The sequence below is a fragment of the Phocoena sinus genome, chromosome 10 (assembly GCF_008692025.1).
Source record: "Phocoena sinus isolate mPhoSin1 chromosome 10, mPhoSin1.pri, whole genome shotgun sequence".
NCBI classification, from domain to species: domain Eukaryota; kingdom Metazoa; phylum Chordata; class Mammalia; order Artiodactyla; family Phocoenidae; genus Phocoena; species Phocoena sinus.
The window spans coordinates 90,944,893-90,968,050 of NC_045772.1; the positions used below are offsets into that span (position 1 = coordinate 90,944,893).

General features: G+C 38.5%; 1 protein-coding gene across 3 annotated transcripts in view; it reads right to left on the minus strand.

Moving 5' to 3' along the window:
• PTPRO (protein tyrosine phosphatase receptor type O) overlaps nucleotides 1–23,158 on the minus strand; it is a 233,106-nt gene that overhangs the window by 29,508 nt on the left and 180,440 nt on the right. Inside the window, exons 13-19 of one of the 3 annotated variants that reach the window (XM_032646711.1) lie at nucleotides 20,468–20,607; nucleotides 17,828–17,960; nucleotides 15,765–15,885; nucleotides 11,632–11,700; nucleotides 8,768–8,851; nucleotides 3,437–3,472; nucleotides 164–245 (exon numbers count right to left, since the gene is read on the minus strand). In XM_032646711.1, coding sequence (XP_032502602.1) covers nucleotides 164–245; nucleotides 3,437–3,472; nucleotides 8,768–8,851; nucleotides 11,632–11,700; nucleotides 15,765–15,885; nucleotides 17,828–17,960; nucleotides 20,468–20,607 — 665 coding nt within the window. The remainder of the gene's footprint in view (nucleotides 1–163; nucleotides 246–3,436; nucleotides 3,473–8,767; nucleotides 8,852–11,631; nucleotides 11,701–15,764; nucleotides 15,886–17,827; nucleotides 17,961–20,467; nucleotides 20,608–23,158) is intronic. The other 2 variants (XM_032646712.1, XM_032646713.1) reach the window with 2 other exon arrangements.

Sequence of the window (23,158 nt, forward strand, 5' to 3'; positions counted from 1 at the left end):
ATCCTGGCTCTGAACCAGCACATTAGGTACCCCCAAGCCCAGTTACCATCCTGTCCATTATGAACCACACCACCAGCACTGCCTAGTGAGCAGGGGGATGACACTGGTACAAAGCTGCCAATTCCCGTGCCCACAGAGGGTAGGAAAAACTGTATTCACTCACCTCAAATTGAAGAGAAAATTTATAATCAGAGTCTTTGGCCATATCCTTGATGTAGGCGTCAAAGTCATCCAGTTGCACCGGGCTTTGTCAAATACAAAGAAAGGTATGTTTTAAAAATCCTGTTGATAGGTGTCATATAGCGTTTAACACCATACTTCTCAAACATGAACAATTTTCTTGCAATTTTCTTCTTACTTCTCAGAGGTTAGCACTCTTTTTTTTTTTTGGTTAAAGTTACCAGTCACTAATATATTATAATTAAAAAGAGAGCCCTATATATTAAACTTCCTTGAGGATAGGAGAAACCTCTAGATTTTTAATTGGCTTTTACTTTAGCAGTAAAACATTACATATACACACACTCATACACTCACAGGTATATGTGTTGTTTCTAGAAAACCCCAGTTTATGGGAAGAAACAAAGGATTAGTCTGAAGACCTGTTCGAATTACAGTTTTACTTTATTTACCTAACTCTTCTGAGATTTAACATGCTCATCTATGAAAAATCAGAGTGATACCTACATCACAAGGTTGACACACAGTATGTTACAGGTTACAGAAACGTGGAAGTTTAAACAGCTTTACAAGTGTAAGGAATTGTGCTGCATTGTCTTCCCAGAGCAAAGGCAGTGTCCTGGCAGGAAACATTTCTCCAGGGAGCTCTCAGAGCGCTCTCGCTCTCTCCCTCTCTCTCTCTCTCTCTCTCCCTCTCTCTCTCTCAGAGTTGTGTTCAGAGCCTTGCATAGCAAAATGGTTCAGGACAATCAAGTAACACATCTGAGTTTATGTTTCTGCATCAGTAGCAGAAGTGCTCACCTTCTTCCTTGTTTTTTGAATAAGAATTGGGTTTTATTTCCTGTGGTTTTCTCTAGCTGCTTATCTCTTCTAGAGCCTACCCGTGCCAACCTGTTCCCTGAGCTTCTTCAGGATGCCACACTGTCACCTAACCCAAGCCTTTCCACCTTGACAGGGTGCACAGAGTTGACCTTTCCCTTTGTCTTGCTGCAAATTACTCAGCTTATATCATCTATCTGTGGTCTTATGCCCTATTAGCAAATACAAAGTATATGATAGATATTTGTTCAAAGTTGTCGATTAGCTAATCTGATAGATTAATTTATGTTAAGATTTTAGTTGATTTTTAAGGGTATTATACCTCCCAGATAATACATTCAAATTTTAATGGTTTTACTTCATAATGATAACATGAATGCCTTGTACCCTTAAGACACCCTAAATATTCTTATGCGTCATCTTGCTGAGTTGATGGTTAAAGTAGACATGGACGACACTAGCCCCACACTCCAGATGGAACTCCACAGAGAGCCCAGGCTGAGATAGTCAAATGAGTAGTTCAAGATCTCAGGGCTACTAAGCTGGAGAACCCTGGGTAGAAGCAGGGAGAAGGACTCCTGGTTAAAAGCTTTTTCATTCAACTTTGCCACCCTTCCAAAAGAAACAGCTAAACAGGGGCGGGGTGGGGTGATCCTTCCCTGCTGTCTTGGCAGTGCGTTGACCTTAAAGTTGGACTTGATGATGCTGGTTCTCATCTCATTAAGAGGAAAATGGGGTTAGAAAAAGCAAAAGCAGGATGGAGAGGGGAAAGAGAGTCAGAGGAAGGACCCAGGAAGTAGAAGAATGAACATCAGGGAGAGGAGGAGAATGGTAAGGAGAAGAGAAAGAAAACTGGGAAGGAGCAGAGATCTATCAGTGGGACAAAGGTTTAGAGGGAGAGGAGGTGAGGAAAGGAGGGGCGAGGTAAGGGCTTACTGTGGTAAGGGGTGAGGGTAAGGGGGGAGGGGCAAGGAGAGCCAAGGAGCACGGTGGTGGCAGTGGGGGGGCATTTGGAGTGAAAGAGAAAAGGTAAAGAGAAAGTAAATGGAAAGATGGGAGGAGTCCCTCAAAAATGGCTTGTAGAAGCTTATCCACTGCTTGATACCCAGATCCACTGCCATTTCTCCATCGTGGGTCTACTTTATAGACAAAGTTTACCATTCTCTACTTTTATCAATAACAATACGCTAGAAACTGGAAAAAAAAAAAAAGAGGTTTGTAGAGAAGGAGGGAGGATGAGAAGGAAAATCAGAAGAGGGAAGGCGGAAGCTGGTTTGACTCGAGGTTTCGGCTTGTGGGCAGGTTCTACCATGTCTACGCTCCACTCAAACTTTGGTCCACATCCTGCTTCTCCTCTCTGCTTGGGTCTTGGGCCCCCTTTTGGTCCCAAGACCCTGTCCTCTAACTGCTCTAGTCTATGCCTCTGTACTTCACTTAACAACCCAACTAATAATTTTGGGCAAGAAAGTCTTTCCATTTCTGTCAAATCATTGCTTTGGGCTGACAGCACCGCTCCTCTGTTTTGGCTGGTCTCGTCTCTCCTGCATCACTTGATATATGCCAGTAGAATCCGTACTGATTTGAAATAGATTTAGGAAAAAATTATTCTGTCATCTATATGTGCCAAAATATTATATGTCACTCAAAGCTGAAGAGAAATATTTTGCATCAATTTTTCTCTTGTGTTATGTATTCCATTAGCACAGATACCATAGATTTGGCTGGGACCCCTAACTGCCTCCTTAATGAATTCACCAATATTCTATCCCAGGCAAGTATCAAGAATGAACTCTATTTATAGGAATGGTCCACTCTTTATATGAAGAGTTTTTAACTAAAGGCCTGGAGGCAATACTCTAATTAGGCTTTTGAAATCAACTGACTGTTCATTTTCACCCATCAGAATTATAACTCTTATGACTTAACAGTTCAGTAGATAAGTGAAACCACAGGTTAGCTAAAGTAATTATCCTTTTCTGTTTATTATAAAGATTTCCTGAGACAGCATTTATCCAAGTATTTGTTACAACATCCAACAGAGTAACAGCCTTTCCCTGCAATAGGCACGAAATTTGAAGATACAAAATGTCAAAGGTTTTTGTACTACTTTGATGTAGCTAAATATTAGATTCCTTATAGATTTAGAATAGTAGACTTCCTTCTGTAAGACTTATAATTCCTAACAACCCATTCCTTTTCAGATTTCACGTGGTGAGAATTTTCCTTATTCCTGACATGGTTTCCGTTGGTACACTTTCTTGGTGGTCACTGCCATCCATATGTGTAAACACACCTACGCATAATAGCTTAGCTATTTTAATATGCATTTGCCTCTTTCTTAAGCATCCCTTCTATTTAAAGACAGCAAACTTTTCAGTTTGGAAAGTGAAGATCATTATAAAGAATATTTTTAAATGAAATAGTAAGAAAAACTTACTTAGTCAGTTTCCTCTTTTTTAAACCATTTTTACTCCTGTGAATTAAGAAAAGAGAGGCAAATTTATCTGGGCAAAAGAACTGATTAACAAAATGATTAAACTTGAAGAACTTTAAATAATTACATCAGGCACTGCCATTTAATTTAATTTTTATTAAACATACCTCATGTTTGTTTAATTACTTCCCCTTAAATGAGAAGATAATGATAAAAATTCCAGATTCATGTTTTAAAACTCTGTTAGATTTCTGGGCCATACCTACACTTTATGTTCTAGATTTGCCAAAAAACTGAATCCTAGAAATATAATTTCTTGCTCCTGGTGATTAAGTTGCCGAAGTGCTTTGTTAATATATAGAAGTATTTCCTGTCTAAATACTCCAGATTCTACAGGCAAAAGGAAAGAATCGGGGAATAAAGATGAGAACTGGTGGAGGGAGGATGGACATAATGGTTTTTAAATTAAGGAACAAAATAATCTTTTCGGACATTTTCATCGGGAATGTGAATTTGTGCTATCAGTGTTGTCACGTGTCATGTATTCTATTACGGCGTTGTTCTGATTCAGCTTTGAACTAGTTTTTCGCTATCTGAGGAACTATACCTATTACCTGCTTGCTCGGAATTCATTGCTGGTCTGCAAGCTCAGACACATGTAATACTAACGTATATTTCAGTTTATTATATTTTTAGGGTTTTTATTAAAAGGGGAACTATTTTCTACCAACACATAAGATAACTGACCTAAGTTAGCTAATGCTAAGATAGTATCTGCTGAAGGGCTTCATTCTTGTGTTTAGATTGTCTTATATAAATGATATTGATACATGACTGAGTGTGACAATTTTTATAAGTAATCTTCAAAGGTCTTGAAATATTGATGGAAGCACCCAGACTTTCAGAACATAAACAATTGATAGTAAATAGCCACGTGTGATCTGAGTACTTTTATGTGCCAAAATATTTATTTATATTGAAAATTAGGAATGCTTGGGTACCCGCATTTCTGGAAAGCCTTCAGCGGAACGAAGCACTACTTCCTTTGGGCTTTCATAGCACTTGGTTCATGAGTATTTCTTACGTGGTCTGACCATCAGCTGTATATGTGCTCCTTGCTAGACTGTCCTTTGTCCCCCAGAGCTGAGCACAGTTAATGGAACACTAGCAGGTGGCCAACAAATGCTTATTTAATTGAATTGAAACAACACATCTTTGTTATGTCATTCTCACAATTTTTTCTAATGATGCAATTAAGGATTTGATATTAGACTTGGGCTCCTGAGGGATCCCACTGGGGAAATGGCACTGGTGGGTGGAGAGGAAGTAATGCAGCAAAGGAAATATCCATAAAGGCAAGTGGTGTTTCTGGTTTTCCTTTTCTAGTTTCAGATAGTTTTTATTTCTTCTCAATTCTGAGTGAAGACAGTACATTTTAATAGTTCTTGTCCTATTTTTTCTCCCTCATCCTCTCTTGGTTTTCCATAGCTGGAATTTAGAGGTAATAGACATTCTAGTTTTACTTCACCTCTCCCTCATCCCCCATTAAAGACCACTGTCATGGTATACCTCTTGAATAATTCTTTTACTCTGTTCTTGTGATGCTAATTTAGTTAACGTTAGGAATCCTATATTTACTTCACATAATAGGAGCCCATTACTTTAGTGCTTGATGAAAACATAATGTTAGCATAATAAGGAACAGTTCTGATAATGTCAGGAGGCTGCCAACATATTTTGTGATTCAGAGTGAAATTAAAAAAAGAAAAACACAAAACCTTTCCAAATCCAAACAGACTCTAAGGGAAACTGGGAAGAAACAAATATATGTGGTAGGGTGACACTGAATAAATTCAGTGCTGAAATATTAAGTCACTACTATTCCACAGCTGTGTGGAAACCTGATTCATGGAAGAGAGGCAGTATTTTTTTCTTTCAGTCTCATTCACTGATTGAATGAACCTTAAATATAATATGAAATTCTACCACATGTTTTGTATGACCTCTTGTTTAAAGTGTATGTCTTCATGATTTGTGTACAACTTTCATTGTTCTGATTAGATTTTGCTGAATTCCTGAAGATTCCAAAGGGTTCTTGTATCTTAAGGCTGTGGTACAAGACAGGACTGAATTATGAGACTCCACAGCAACACTGATAGAATTTTCCTGCATTTTCAATTGCCGTGCTGATCCTAAGACTCAAATCAAGGGATAACTCACTTTTAAACATGTAAGTTCAGGTGTTGCTAGCAATTTTCACTTTAGCACTTTATGGAAAGAGCTCGTGTGTGTGCATGCCACAGTGACCATTTTGGGCGATGTTGAAGACAGCATCTTATCATTGTGAAAGATTTTCTGAATAACTGATAAATAACACGCATCCAACATACAGTATATATGCATACAGGATGATGTGCTTCTTTTACCTTTCCTCTTTCCCTTATACTAGATTAGGTTCAAAACCCTAATGACGTCAAGAAGTTAAGATTCATTCTTTATAAGTTCTTCATGGTTATGACCATCTTGGAAAGCCCGCCAGAATGAAATTCATTCCAAAGAGGAATACGAGGCAATGGCAGAGACGTGGGGTTCACGGTGGTTAAAAACAAACAGAAACTAAAACCAAAAACCGTAAAGTCAAAAACTTTAAATGACCACAAATTCCTAAGCATTACTTACTCTTTCATGAGCTAAACAAAAATCATCCCCACATCTTAAAAAAGGTCTTTAGAGTTATGTCGTTCTCTGAATTAACATACAACAACAAGCGTAAAGCTGAGCAGTTTAAACTAAATATTGCATCATGCTTAAAATGCCAACTGCTGAGGATTTAAACAGACAGATGAATGTGAATAGGGCATGAGGTGACCATGATAGCAAAAAAAGAGAGTAACAACACTGAATCCAGATAGAGCTGGTCCAATTGAGATGGTTTTCTTTGAACAGGAAATACAATCTGAGATCAATAAAGTCAGAAATCCTGGCAGAATACAATCTTGGGACTAAGCCAATGGGGCACGTAGGCTCTACACCGGTTCTGCCACCACCTGGGAAAAGGTTTGAGCAACCTATGAGGTAGAGAGTCTCTGGATTTCCACACATCCATCAGAGGCATCAGGTGGATTTTAGACAATCAACAGGAACATATCTTTCCAAGAAGTTGACAGTTTAGAGACAGAGCCGGGCAGTGTTAAGAAAAGAGTGTGGCTCTGTTTCTTGGGGTGGTTGTTAACGGGTGGGTGAAATATGAAGACAAACACATCTAGAGGAGGATTTTAAAAGACTGTATAGAAATGAAAACAGGGGAGAATACCCACGACTTATTAGATGTAGAGAAAAGTAGCAAAGAGTAGGGAATTTGGGTGAATTTGTGAGAGTACTGAGCTGGACTTGAAGGATCAGGGACCATGAATTTTACCTCTTTTATTTCTGGCAGAGCGCAAGTCTAGGGCTGAAAACTGTTTATGTTCGGTATCCTTTCATTGGTTAATATGTGTGTAGTTTACGAAAAGTGTAGAAAGCCTGGGGCTCTATGTTTCGCCTTCTCTTCTCACCTGGAGAAAACCATTTTCAGCCTCAGGACCATTCTTCTAAAAACTACTGTAGGGTTTTTTTTCCCCCCTAACTTAGGTCTCATGTTATTTGATCAGTACTATAAATAGCAGACCTTGAAGGAGTTGCTAGAATTCCAAAATATGTGTTCATCAGGGGGACCTATTAAGAAAGGCATACAAACAAGCCTAGGCCTGCCTGACATAAGCTTAAAACAAACTATGGAAAATGAGAAAGTCAGAGAATTAAGTAGGGAAAGGAATATAACATTACACGCGTCTTTCTTTTGTTTTAATTGAAATCTGTAGAGGGTACGCTAACAGTATTGGCTACAAGTATTCTAATGATAGGTGGAATACTTGAGGATGATCAGTAGATGTTAAGTTCAAAGTAAATGTATATTTTGAAAGTCAAGATGGAATTTATGTGTACCGTGTGATGGTAAGTACTTAAAATATTGGTTGACCATGGGGAAGTCCTATACTGGAGACTTGTTATTAAGAATCAACTCAGAATAATGGTGAAGGGGTTCTCATCATCCAGTACATTCTTCTGAAGTTACTGCTTATCCATCAGTGTCTACCATATTTCAGAAGTTTTTCACCTAGCTCTCTTTTAAAGAAAATACAGATTGCGGTATTAACAATCTCCGCTGTGAGAAAGTTCTTTTTTTATTCTTTTCCCACTGCAACTCAAACTCTAACTTTGCCCACTGTATTTATTCTGTCTCGGAGAAGCCAAAGAATGTTTGATCAATTGTCTTTTTGAATAGCTAACTCTCTGGATTGCTTTAAATCTTGAACTCCGCCCCCAACCCTCCATGAACTTTTTTTTCCCCAGTCCATGAACTACTTTTATTGCTTTTATCTGAGTCCTTCTTAAGTTGTCCAGGTTTCTGGATCTGTCTGTACATAATTTAGTACCTAAACATCATGGACTAACATTAAGGATAATGATTTTTTTTTTCCTCTGGGAAACTGCTACCTTTTTACTTATGGCTCAGAAAAAGAAATAGCCCTTCTAGATACTTTAGTCTCAGAATTGAAAATCATTATTATTGTATATTATAAAAACTGTAAAGGATAATCTTTGAGATTTGATTATTAAAATGATATAAAAGTCAAGAAAATTTATAGGAGGCTGCTTTTTAGAGAGGAAAGAATAGATTTCAGAGACACTTGGGTTTAGAACCTGAATTTTCTATATAGTCATATGATGTTAAGATAGTCTCCTTATACCTCTACTTCCACATCTGTAAAATGGTGCTGATAATAATCTCTGCAGAAGTGTGTGGACAATTAAATGAGAAGATTATACTAAGAGGCTTGCACACAGTCAGTTGTTTAATATTCGCTGAGTGAGCATTATTATAAAAACACGAAGGCCCCAAATACATAGTATTCTGGGTTTCTCTACCTGATTGCGTTTTTTCCTTCTTGGAAATAGGGAGCTTAATCAATGGAAATGGTGAGAAAAATGAAAGGCATCATTTATACAGATGAGAGGCCATGGACTGACTCAATAAAGAAACAAATAACTTAGCAATAAATGGAAGAAAAGCTTGCCAAGAACATCACAAGAAAAACATTCAGTTGGGAAAACATTATAGTTAGCATCTTGGTACCATTAGCTGCTTTAAATCATTTCAATACATAATTAATAATTTTACATGCTTCAAACACATAAAATCATTAAAAAGGATTTTCCCTTTGGTTTACTTCCTGAAAGCTAACTTTTAAAGACTTTGTAAACAGTAAAAAAAAAAAAAAAAAAATCACTTACCAAGGATTAATATAAAATGCCAAAAGATAATCAGTCCAAAGACATGAGGGTAGCAGGGTTAAGAAAGCAAATATACTCCTACGCCTGTGAGCATTAATAGATAACAGATGTAAAGATGAAAAAGTGGCAAGAGTTAGTAATACAAACTGTGAACAGTAAATTACCTACTGGGATCAATTAAAATGACAAGCACATTAATTACAATTAAATACTCCATTCTCTGACATTTAAACGTGAGGACCTAAGTGCTATAATATTGCCAAAATCAGTTTTATTCACATCTTATTGTAATCAGACATATTTCTTTCAACTTGGTTTGTGTCAATTAGTCTGCTATTAGGTGATGACGTTTCGCATTCAGTTAAATTCGGCTCTGAAATGCCTCATCCGTTATCTCAGAGTCTTATTCTTGGGTATTACCCTTGCGATGCTTAAGCCTATTTTAAGAAACCTAACGTTTGATAGCTAACAGCAGCTTGTGTATGGAGTACAAATGGTTAGTTTGTGTATACTGATTTTGGTAAACAAGCTTTCAGGACACATTCTTATAAAACTGCACTGTTAGGTGTGACCTTCTATATTATTTTAAGTATAAATTAATATATCACTTCCAAAAAATAATCCTTAAAACAGAGGTACGGTATGACAACCACGTATCATTCATTTAAAATAAGTAGCTCATCAGCTGTCTAGTTTCTAATTTTCTTTTTTTTTTTTGCGGTACGCCGGCCTCTCACTGTTGTGGCCTCTCCCGTTGCGGAGCACAGGCTCCGGTAGAGCAGGCTCAGCGGCCATGGCTCACGGGCCCAGCCGCTCCGCGGCATGTGGGATCTTCCCGGACCGGGGCACGAACCCGTGTCCCCTGCATCGGCAGGCGAACTCTCAACCACTGCGCCACCAGGGAATCCCCTAGTTTCTAATCTTATACTCGGTTGAGTGGGAGCAAAATTACTTAGCTTCACATTAACACTAAGGCAGACTGTTAATTTAAAATGCCTGGTTTGAATCAAATTTCAGATATTTAGACCACTTTTAAAATAGAACATCTATTAATGCAGATTTTAAAATAGGCTATGGTTGTATCTATAGTTATTCTGAGAATTAGGGGAAAAATGATGTCACCTTGTCACTTTAGTTATTACAAATATCCCCTGAGATATGTCTTCTCAGTTAACGAGAAAATGCCAGTGTTGGCAAAACTGTCTTTGCCCAGAGCTGCAAGAGAATTTTCTTAATTTTATAGAAATGTCCTGAAATGAATTCTCTTTTGCCTCAGTTCTCCCATAACTGTTCTCTCATAAATTCCGTAAATTGTGACCAGTTGTGTAGTTAGTCAATACGTAGCTCTCCTGAGTCACAGGTATAATGGGATCAATTCCTAGATGGGCCCCTCATCACTGCTCTATGACTGGGCCTTTTTTAAGGGTAGGCCAGGCAAGAAACAAACAGCAGTGAGTCAGTCTCTTAATCTTGGAAAAGGTGTTAATTACATTTGAACAAACCTAGAAATGTTTTCTAACTTTTTTTTTTTTTTTTTTTTTTTTTTGCGGTACGCGGGCCTCTCACCGCTGTGGCCTCACCCGCCGCGGAGCAACAGGCTCCGGACGCGCAGGCCCAGCGGCCATGGCCCACGGGCCCAGCCGCTCCGCGGCACGTGGGATCCTCCCACACCGGGGCACGAACCCGCGTCCCCTGCATCGGCAGGCGGACTCTCAACCACTGCGCCACCAGGGAAGCCCTTTTCTAACTTTTTACCAGCAAGAGTTTATGGGTTTCTCTTGACAGTTGAATTAATCAGATTTGAATAGCAAAATTCCATTCTGGTAGAACTTTTAGACTAGTACAACATATTTTCTGGTTAAAGAGAATCCTATTTCACCTAGATTTTTCACCTAGGGTGGATCTCAACTAGTGTCCCACTTAGGGAAGTAGAATTTACAGTTTAAATAAGGCCATTCCTCCCTCATTAATTCCGCGGCTAAAATTTCCTGTCTCTACATATTTATTTCTGTCAGAGTAACCATTTTGGGGGAGTTAGGAAAACAGAAAAAGAAAATCACTTACTGAGGAGTAACATGAAATGTATATATTTAAATGTGTTTTGCATGGTTGCTTGTGAAAGAAACAAACTAGATCACGTAAGCAGTGCTGGCTTCATATTAAGTGGTTAGTTAATCAGCAATTTTGTTGGGTATTAATTGCTCTGTATATTAATTAATATATTAATATATATGTTAATTCCCATGGATCGCTGTTAGGTATAACATCAACAAATTCAATCTCTTGACAATGCTTTCTTAATTCTCAGAATACATCCTTCCTCCTTAATACTCAAGCATAAAGAAACATGAGGCTATGTTTCTCAGGGAACTTTCTTAGCTTTGATATTTATCTGCCTGTAAGTGTAAGAGCTGAGAGCCCTGGGCTGTATACTTCTGCTTGATTTTTGAACAGAATGGGTACCCAGGCACTGAAATGTGAGTTTTAAATAGAGACGCTGCTCTGTCTCCCACTGCTTCCCTGGAGTCTCCTCTCCTGCCTTCAGCCACACTTGTTCCATGAGGCTCCTGTATTATTAACCCTTCTTCAGCCCAGTTGTGGGCAACTTGTACAACTGCATCAGTCCTTTGTGTAATATAGTGAATACCCAGCAGACTACCTCATTTTCTCTCCTTCTTACCTGAATTAAACTTATATATACTAATATGCTCTGTGAAGTAGATGTCACCTTGAAGTCTACTATCACCGAAATTATGAAAGGATAATCAGGCAAAACCATCTATCGCCCAAAGATAGTACAATCAGTTGAGAGCGCACATAGCATAGGTAAGCCATCTAGAGACTTGTTCTGAAACAATACTCACCAGTTGTATGGAAGCTTTCCATCCCGCTCTAAGGATGCAAAATTGACGAAAGTTCCTGCTCCACACTCCCTGTTGGAAAGGAACCACAAGATCAAGGTTGGTGCTTCACAGAGCACTCTTTACCTTGACATGAGAGCCTTTAATGGCTAATCATCACAGCATTAAATTTTTAAAAAGCTAATATAACTTGCATGTATTCCTCTTTCCGATACAATGCAATATAGAAAAATAAAACAATTTTTCACAAGGGCGCACACACCCAAATCAAGTTATTTGAAGCCAGAAGGATTCAGTTCACAACACTTAACAAAGGGCGCTCATGACGCTAACATAAATCGTTGAACTATGTGGGATAGAATATTTTTTACAAAGCCTTCAATAGTAAGGTGTAGAAACTCTCCTAGATAGACTAAGGGTTTTCCATTTTTAGCAAATATTTTTTGTTTTTATAGCATTTTGATTTCCTCTCTGTAATGATAGTGGATTAAACTGGATTGTTTTCTTCCTTCAAAATTTTCCCCTGGGCTTCCCTGGTGGCGCAGTGGTTGAGAGTCCGCCTGCCGATGCAGGGGACACGGGTTCGTGCCCCGGTCTCGGAAGATCCCACATGCCGCGGAGCGGCTGGGCCCGTGAGCCATGGCCGCTGAGCCTGCGCGTCCGGAGCCTGTCCTCCGCAACGGGAGAGGCCACAACAGTGAGAGGCCCGCGTAACGCATAAAAAAAAAAAAAAAAAATTTTCCCCTCATGTTGTGATGCCCATACTATTCATCACTTGAGAGGAAAAGAGTGATACGGACTGAAATAGATTGGCTCTCGCAGAGTCAGTAGAAAATACTGTTAGTTTTTTTCCCCAGAAGTGGAGGAAAAAGGTCAATACAATTCTCATGCTTTCTCCACCTTTTGTTTAATATCATGCATAAATAACATAGCTCACTGGGGTGCATACATCTCATTTTTTCCCTCTATATGAAATTGATGGACTTATTCAGAATTGAAGCAGAGATTTTGACATTGGCATAGTGTGCTAATTACTTCAGTTATCTGCCTGTTCTAACTTGAGTGTTCTAAGGATAACTTTCTTCCTTGAAAAATACACTAACAGGGACTTCCCTGGTGGCGCAGTAGTTAAGAATCCGCCTGCCAATGCAGGGGACACGGGTATGCCGCGGAGCAACTAAGCCCGTGCACCACAACTACTGAGCCTGCGCTCTAGAGCTTGCGAGCCACGACTACTGAAGCCCGCGCGCCTAGAGCCTGTGCTCCGCAACAAGAGAAGCCACCACAATGAGAAGCCCACACACCGCAACAAAGAGTAGCCCCTGCTCGCCGCAACTAGAGAAAGCCCGCGCGCAGCAACGAAGACCCAAAGCAGCCAAGTATAAATAAATTAATTAATTTATTAAAAAACAAAAATAGGGCTTCCCTGGTGGCGCAGTGGTTGAGAGTCCGCCTGCCAATGCGGGGGACACAGGTTCGTGCCCCGGTCCGCGAAGATCCCACATGCCGCAGAGCGGCTGGGCCCGTGAGCCATGGCCGCTGAGCCTGAGCGTCCGGAGCCTGTGCTCCAAAACGGGAGAGGCCACAGCAGTGAGGGGCCTGCGTACCGCAAAAAAAAAAAAAAAAAAAAAAAAAAAAAAAAAAAAAAATACACTAACATTTCATTATTTTGTGCTGCATGTATTATAAGTTAGATATCATCAATTAATTTTCCTATGTCAGTTTCCTGTATATGGCATTTATTTTACTCTACCTCCAGGGTTCGTAATCTGGGGTCCGAGGATAGAATTTAGGGCTCTACGAACATATGTGGGAAAAAAAGTACATCTTTATTTTCACAACTTGTAACTGAAATTTAACAATTATTTCAATTATTAAAGTAGGCAACAAGCCCCAATAACATCATCAGCACTTGTGAGATTTGCTAATAGAAACTGAAGATATTTTTCTACAATAGACCTGCTGCAGATGTTGAAATATTGTTCATCGTCAACACTCTGATGAAATTATGAGATTGCTTAGATCCTCTACTAAATATTGTTATCTAATGTGTTAAGAAGCATATAACACATTTGTTTTCTGAATACTTTGATTACCATATTTTCATATAATTAATTTCTTTTTTAATCCTATGTGTTTTATGTTATGCACTGAGAAAGAAAGCATTATTCTTGGAAGAAATCTATGGCTTCATTAGACTGCCAGAGAGAATCATGCTCAAAAAATGTTAAGAATCTCTGCTCTAATGACCAGCTGGCTGAAGTAGAAGTAAATATTTTGCTGTATGCATCACAAGGATGTTCCTGCAGTGATGCCATTATAAATACCACTACTTTCATTTCTACTTCTGTTACCACTCCCTCCACTATTACTATTATGAGCTAACATTTATTGCATGCTTCCTATGACACTATTCTGTTACTGCAGTATTGCTCCTAACCGTCCACTAATGTGGGGTTGTTATCATTTTTTTTTTTTGCGGTACGCGGGCCTCTCACTGCTGTGGCCTCTCCCGTTGCGGAGCACAGGCTCCGGATGCGCAGGCTCAGCGGTCATGGCTCACGGGCCCAGCCGCTCCACGGCATGTGGGATCTTCCCGGACCAGGGCACGAACCCGTGTCCCCTGCATTGGCAGGCGGACTCTCAGCCACTGTGCCACCAGGGAAGCCCCAAGTATTTTCTTAAATGTCACCATTTCAGTGAGGCCTACCTGCCTTCCAGGGCTCCTCTCATCCCCTTCATGCCTGAATGCTAATCTCCTTTACTCTATTGTTTTTTTCTTATCACCTGCTAATACACCACAGAATCGTCTTACTTTCATCTTTATTATTTCTTGTCTACCTCCTCAATGAGCATACAAGCTCTACGAAGGCAGAGATTTTTGTCTGTTTTTGATGCAGCCCATATCCCAAGCATCCAGGGGAGTCTGACACACAGCAGGTATCCATTAATATTTGTTAAATTAATGAATGAAGTTTCAGCGAACTGCACATGGTTGTGTAGGTTGTCAATTAGGATTTGACCCCAAGGAGTGTAATTTCAGAGCTTTATATGCTAGCCTCAGCGCTGTACCACCGCCCTCCCTATCCTTCTAAGATTTGTTCAAACACTAGCACTCAAGAAGCTTGATTTTTATATTCAGAACTAATCCCTTTTCTCGACTTTCATGGTATCCCATTTTTATCTCCTTTCTGCTATAGGTCAGTTTATACCTTTAAGTATATTTATTCATGTATTTCCAGCTAGGTGCTAACTTCCTAGTGGACAGCTTGGATTTCTGATTTTTCTTTGATTGTGCTATCTAAGGCAGTGATTGACTCATTGTCAGATGGATAAGTTTATTATGAATAACTAAATGCTAGAACTCTGAGAAAGGACAAGGATGTTAATTGACAATTCAGCAGGCTAGCATCGGGCAAATATAAATTTTATACAAATTTCCCAAACCCAGTAACACTCAACCAGGCAATAGTTTTGTTTTGTTTTTTTTTTAAGAGAATTGATGGGTTGTTTTGATAATATAGAGGATCACAGAAAGTACTTGCAAATGTGCTCTGATAAGAAGTGCATCAGTGGTCAAAGAAAATAGGGAATCAACAAAATCATAAATCAAAAGACTTTCCTAACTGCAAGCAAAATGAAACTGCCTACAGCCCTGGGTAGGAATAGAACTAATACGGGGACTTGAAGGGACCTAATCATAAGCTCTAAAAATATTTTCTTCCTAAACAGCTTCAACAGAACTAATGAGGGAAGGGATTATTTTTCTTTCTTGTGGTCTCCATATATATTAACTCCTTTCATTAATTGTACTGAGTAGGCATAGATCTTTCTTTTACTCCAAAATATATTTGGAAGTATCCAAATATAATGAATGAATCCCAATGTATGGGCTACTTAAAATGACAAGACTGATAGTAAGAGGTCTGACTTTGTGTAAACCAACAATCTTTTGCTTTACTATTTCAAAGGTAATGTTCTCTAAAATAATATTGAAAAGTCTATTTAGAAAACGCAAAATAGAAACTGAAAGCAAACTCATGGCTGTACAATTTAGGTCTGCAAAAGCCACACGTGTATGAGAAACAAAAATATTTTAAAGGCTGTGGGTGAAGGATGAGCAAAACACAACTTACCTCGCCATCTGCAGGTGCTTCTTCCTAAGAATGATAAGGGTAATGAGCAGTAATCCAATTAACAGTGTGCTAAGGATGGCCAGCACGGAGATGACTACCACGTTGGGATTCATTTCTGTAACTAAAGAGAAAAGCCATGCGTGTTCATTGTAGCTTCCACGACATGGAAACTAACAGGACCATTCATTGTTTCTCATCTGACCTTAAGACTAACAAACTTATGATGATAACATCAACAGCAACAGGGATGTTTCTCCAAGCCAGCAATGGCCTCTTCCCGGTCAACTCTTAACGTAGTAAAGTAGATTGACAAATAGTGTTTGGGTGGCTGGAAGAACTGAGTCCATTTCAAAGGCCCATATTCAGGATGTTCTTATCAAAGGAAACTGTGAAATGTAAAGAATGCCTCTGCCATGGTTTGGGTTCACTTGAAAAAAATATCTAGAAGTCATTATCATGTATTATCACTGTTTAACATTTTCAAAAGCTTAGAGAGGGGGAGGCTCTTATTTTATGCCCATGACTTTAAAGTCAGAAAGCACAGCTGTATATTTCCCTCACAACTAATAAATGTATATGAAAAAGGCATTAGCAAGCTGCCATCTGCTGCAGCACTTAACACATCGCTAGCACTAGGCATTCGGATGATCTGTAACCATATGTTTCGAGGTTTTTCCATCTGCACAACTCAAGAGATTAAACTTATTAATAAGTTGCAGGGTCTTTAAGAACAGGGGTTGCTCTCATATACTAGGTCTTCTATGATCCATCTTCAATGGCACTTACACATTGCCTACTTCACACAGTATCTGGAAGACCAAGATGTTAAAGGTGGGAATGTATACAAATATTTTTATAAAACTCTTAAAAGTGGACCAGAGGAAAAGAGGAGATACCATCCTCTGCATTGGTCACAAAGTCACAGAACTGTCTGGCCTGCGCAATCTCTAAGGCTTTTGGTATTTTCCACATTCCATTTGGGCCAGCTTGGCTCCAGTTTATGGGTGGAAGTACTTGAACAGAAAGAACATTAGACTCATGGTCAGAAGAGACTGTTCAAGTTCGCTTGACTATTACCTGCCATTTGGGGAAGCTATTTTACCAGTCTCTTCTGGCCTCATTTTCCTCACTTGCAAGTACGTTTAATAATATCACCTGTTTCACTGGACTGCTGTACAGATGACAAGGAATCATGAACATTAAAGTATTTTTAGAAAATGTAAAAGGATGTCAAAATGAGAGACCATTAATATACTTTTCAGGTCCATTTTTGCCCTCACTTCTGAAAAAGCAAAAACTAAAAACAGAAAATAAAAAAGTCTATTCTAGTGGTCACTGGATGTAGTGGCAAAACATATTAATGCTATGTAAATGAAAACGAACCAGTAAAGGGATAATGTGATGGTAAGAGTGGTTTTATTACAGGCAGCTTCAGAGAGGGTCTCAGATTACAGAATTAGACTCAAGCAGGGAAGTAAAACAAATAATGTAACTTAGAAAAAGAATAAGGAAATAGCATTATTCTGGACTTTTCATTAATATCTAATTTCCCCAATTATACTTTCTGCTTGATTGGAAATTTTTCTGCTTTGACCCAGTACTTTAGGTTCACCATTATTTGATCAGTGACAGCTAAATGTCAAGGCTAGAATAGATGCACCTGACCTGATTAGGGTACTGTGGGTACCACTGAAGAGGATTATGGGGAATGATGAAACTGATGATAACAACTAGCATTTAGACAGCATGTGCTAGAGCTTTATGTACTTTATTTCTAAGCCTGAAAACAACTCAACAAGGTGCATATTATTATTCCAGTTTTACAGATGAAGAAACAAAGATTCAGAGATAGTAAATATCTTTTCCTAAATCACATAACTAATAAGTGCAGTTAGGGATTGGAATTAAAGTCTCCCTGAAGTCAAAGCTTGCAATTTTTCAATGAAAACTGAGTATTATTTTTTAAAAAAGATGGATTATATATATTTAAAAAGAAAACGTAAGGAAAATCTGGAAAGATATAATTTCCAAAGACACCAGAGTCCACTAATGCCTGTAATTACCCATTGTTGAGACGGCTATGAATGTAGGGACACTGGGGCTGTCATGACTAAAGCTGGTGACACTACAGTTGTAGGCAGTGGCAGGAAGGAGGCTGGAGATGGTCACGACATGAGAAGAAACAGAAATCGGTTCCTGGAGATGCAGAAAACAAGATAAATGTTATGTTATCTTCATCTATTTTGGTTTTAAAATTATCAGTATTTTTCATAGTTGAGTAGGTAACGTGTGTGCACAGAGTAAAAAATTTAAAAAACAAAAAAGGAAGCAGTGAAAACTATTTCCTTCTTTCTGTACTTCCCATCTACCCAATTCTCTTCCATGGAAGCAGCCGTTGTTGTCAGGTAGGTTAGTTTTCTTCCCATCTGTATTTTGTGGATGTATAAACATAAAAGAATATAGTCAAAAATGTAAGTGCTAACATCGTTTCCACATCATTCTGCTTATTTTTTATCTTGTTTTCGGTATATTTTGGCACTCTTTCCATATTAGCACAGATAAAGCTATTTCATTTTAGGGGTTGCATAGAAATCCAGTGAAAGAACATACTTTATTTAACCAGTCCCCTATTAATAAATGTTGAAGCAGTCTCTGATTTGTTGCTATTATTAACAATGCAACAATGAATATAACTTCGCAATTATGGGAACATATGTATATGTACACATACTCATTTAATATATGTATGTATATATACACATATGCATTCATATACACAAAACCTGTGTACATATGTGTGTGTATGTATGTGTGAATATACATACATATACAACCACTCATATTCCTAGAAGTTGAATTGCTGGCTCAAAAAGTTATATATTTTTAATTTTGTAAGCTATTGACAAATTATCTTCCATAGACATTTTCCAAGGGACCCACCTACCATCAGTGTGTGACAATGCCTGTTTCCTTACATCTGTCCCTACACAACAAATCTGCAAACTTTTTGAGCTTTTCTAATCTTATTAGTGGAAGTTGTACCTCATTATAGTTTTATTTTGCATTTCTTTCACCATGAGTGAGCTCGATCATCTTTTTCTATGTTTAAGAACATTTTGTGTTTATTTTCTATGAAATATTTGTTTTGGTTAGTTCGTCTTTATCTTTTTCATTTGTAGTAGATCTTTGTATATTAAGAACACTATCCCCTTTGTCTGCATCCTTGGCTTTTAAATAGCATCCACCAAAGGCATAAAGACTTTGTGTTCTCCAAAACATTTAATATTAACTTATTCTTGAGTAGAAGAAGCTGTTAATTTGGTGCGCCAATGGCCAGACACTGATAAGTACAACTGCACAGTATAAAAAGATGAGGTAGCATAATATTGTTTTTCAAAACAAGGATCTGAAAACAACTCTGCCTAAAGAGGTGAGAGCCATGAGCACGGATTTCCTACTCCCATCTCTTTCATGATCCCATAAAAGAATGATTCTAAGGAAAGATTTTTGCTAACAGGACTCAGTTGTAGTAACCATTGTTTTCTTAAAGGGAGGCATTACTGTAGCTGCAGAGAAGAAAATTCACTACTGGCAGAGTAGCTATTTTCCAAAAGGATTCGTAGGATAGAAAAAAGATTCAGCTGTTCAGCACAGATCAAAAAGAGATACATTTGCAGAACAGACTATCAAAAGGGGAAAGAAATCAAAGCAAATTATCTTAACACTCGTATGAAAAGATTCGTACTCCCAGAAATCCTTTTTTCTTTTCAATCTCATGAACTGCATTATTTAAAAAACATCAATTATTCATGTTCATAGTATTAGTCTTTGCACTGTATTTTGTGACATCCCTCACAAATTTGCCCTTTTCCTTCCACGTCTGGCTGTAACATAGTTTTTTCGTTACTCCCCCCGCACCCAGGTCCACTTCTCTCCTTCCATTCAATTTAACCCCGTGAAAAACTCAGTATTCATCATATCTGCTATTTGTGATTCTAAAGCTTTAACGATCACCTCTCTCAGCGTTCACCTTCCCAAACAAAATCGTCCTCCTTACTAACTTCTTTTAAATTCTCTTGGTAGTATGGATCTCTCTTCTGGCACTTATATTTTATTTTATTTATTTCTACTCAAGTGAAATATCCACAATTAAATGAAAGACATTTTTTGAAGGCAAGTATTGATTCTATGATTTGTGTCCCATACAATGCCTTTCTCATAAGCGGCAATCAGTTCATATTTGTTAAATTATATTTTATATGACAGTGTCTTTATCCCTTCCATCAGTTTAATGGCCAATAAGAAAATGCCTCAATTTAACCTCAATATGACCTGGAGTGGCTAAGAACTGGGGACAAACGCAAGAGAGAGGAGATATGGGGACATATGTATATGTATAGCTGATTCATTTTGTTATACAGCAGAAACTAACACATCATTGTAAAGCAATTATACTCCAATAAAGATGTTAAAAAACAAGATAAATACAAAGATGGAAATAAACTTTGTGATTTGGCAAGTTGGTTATGACAGATTTTGGGCTTGCTCTAAGAATAATTTTAAATTTCTATCACTGAAAACCAAAAGTGTACATGAAAATTTTCATTTTATATCATTCAAAGAAAGAGGAGATTTTCACTTTGCTTGGATAATGAGCCTTAATCAAAATTAACTCAGAAAAGGAAAATCCGAGCATACAGTACCTGGAGTTTTATATCCTGGCTGGAGCCAACTTGTTGACAGAAGACTTCGAAGAAATCAGCTACTCCCTCTTCCACCCACAGCAAAGTCACCGAGGTCTGGGTTTTATTCACCGCAAAGAGTGATTTTGGAGGAGCTGGTTCTGAGCAAAGATAAGTTAAAAAAAATTAATTTAATATAAAATATTCTTCCTTCCTTCATTAATCAAAAGAAAAAAACAGGCAAAAAATTCCAAGTATGGGTAGTTAAGAGCACCATAAAGAGTGTATATTGCTTTCAAAATATCTCCTTTTACAAAGACGGTCGTCTAACTTGCAAGGCAGAATATTTTGCATCTTTTATTTTATACTTCTCTTTTTGTAACACTTCTGTTTTCTACTTCAGCTTTATTATAGACATAATCTATTAATAGTTTTTGTGTCATCTACACTGGAGTTAGCACTGCCCATATGATACCGAATTTTCTGGGTGAGAAACAAAAATCTGTACTGAAAAGACTGAGAAAAATGAAAGTGGTGTGCTCCCTTCTTATGGGGAGATTCAGTCTGGTGCCGAGCCAAAAACCTGCCTTCCTTTCTCGGGAGACTATTTGGAATAATTTAGCCAGAGGAATGGCTTCTTGAAAATTTAGTCAAAATTAAGAGGGGTAAAGCTAAAGAGATAATATGATTTTTAAGGAAGAGGATTGATGGAAGAAGACTGGATGGTTGATAAAACGTTAGAGGACTGATTTCTTTATCTTATTCTTTTAGACATTTGATTTTGATCAATAAATTAATCCATTAGTTAAGTAAACCATTCTATCTGTGCCCTTTCGTATGCCTTTCCAATAACTGAGTCACTGGACTTGTAGGCTTGATACCAAAGCCTGTCTGTTCCCCAGTTCTAGGAGGTGGTCTGCTGTCTTGTTCCCAGTTGCTGAATCTCTCCTGGTCCCCTCCTTGCCCCCGTGTCCTTTGGGCATTGCCCTTCTCTCAAGTTCCTCCAGTACACAAAGTGCTACGCTTGAATCCAAGTTCTTAAGCCAGGGTCCGTCTTACCTGCTGTCAGATCTCCTTGACTTTGCTTGTTTGGACAAACATCTTGCTGTCAGGTTCACATAATAGCATACTCTGCCCATCAGCATGTCCCTGACAGACAGCTCTCCACACTGTTTGCTTGTTACTTGGATTTCTTTTCATTATCTGCCTCACCCTTCCAAATCTGTTCTACAGCTCCTGGTGTTTAGCAAAAAAGCCCTAGAAGCGATTTCACTCTTTCGACAAGTGATATGTCTTTGTGGGGGGAAGGTCTGGACCTTCTTTCTGGAATATCATCATCATGTCCAGAACCAAGAAGTTTGTCAGAATCATTCTTGACGTGATCTATTGCAGTAACCTAAACTTGTGTCCAACTGAAAAAGAAGCAGTTTCCTTTCCAGAGGCAACCTGACAAAGCTGGGCACAAGAGTTGAAGGAGGAAATAAACGAGTTGGTCTTGGGCAAGTATGACTCACAATAGATGTCAGGACCCCTTTCTCATTTGCAATGAATTGTTCATTCCACTAGACATTGTATCGTCTCGCTTGCCCTGTGATGAAGACTGTTGATGAGACACAGAAGTCTACTTCCACTTCTTACATCCTTCATAATTGTCACTGCTAATAACATTATGAGTCAGAGACTAAGTCCTCCAGTGATTCTGACTCCTGCAGAACTTGGATCTTTGGAAGCAAGTGTGAGGTTGTCTGAGGCAGAGATAGATGATCTGTTAGGCTGAGCCTGGGCTATGTCTCTTTAAAAGATACACACTGTGGAATTGCTCCTCGGAGTGAGTTTCTCGGACTATGATTAGAATCCCTAGGACATCCATACATTTGTTCCTGATGGGTAGATAAAATCAGTTTCGTTATCTGATATGAACATTGCCCAGATCCTAATTTCTGGATCCAACTTTTTACGTATTGATTTCCCATCACCTATCATCTGTTCTTACTCAAGTATCTCACTATTAACCTCAACTCCATAAGGTTAAAATGGAATGTGGAGTCCTTGCCTTTCCTCAAATCGGTTCTGCTTTCTACCTGCCCCTAATTCTGTCCTAAGCAGCATCATTATTTCAATGGTCTAAGATGACAATTTTGAAGCTCTCCTCTTGCTTCTCAGTCTCAGATCGCATTATCTTTTAATACTTCTTTTCATCTCTTCCTTTTATTTATTTCTTTTATTTTATTACACATCCAGGCTTTTGCCATCGCACTTAGCATTCATTACAACAGCCCCTTATTCCCTTTCCCTGCCTCTTACTTGATTCTTTCTTCGTTTTGCCAGCGATGGTTTAAAAGGTCTTATGACACCACTTTGCTCCTGTTAGATCCTATCTGTGCAATGATCTATTGTGATCAATGTCTATGGTGTCAAATCCAAATATGCCAAGTGTTAAAGATTCTATGTACACTGGCCACTTGCTACTCATCGCCACCATCTCTCCCGCACAGACATGCTGCCCCGTAAAGCCAGTCTTCCCACTGACAATCACACAGGTATTACTTTGTCTCAACTCACGTATTTCCCCTCAGTGTACTCTTTCTTCTCTTCTGATCATCTTAAAGAAAAAGTCTTACCTTCTCCTTGAAGCCTTATCTGATGACTGTCTCTTGATGCTCTATCCCTTCTCTGACCTTCTATTGCCCTTAAATGTTTTCTGTGTGACCT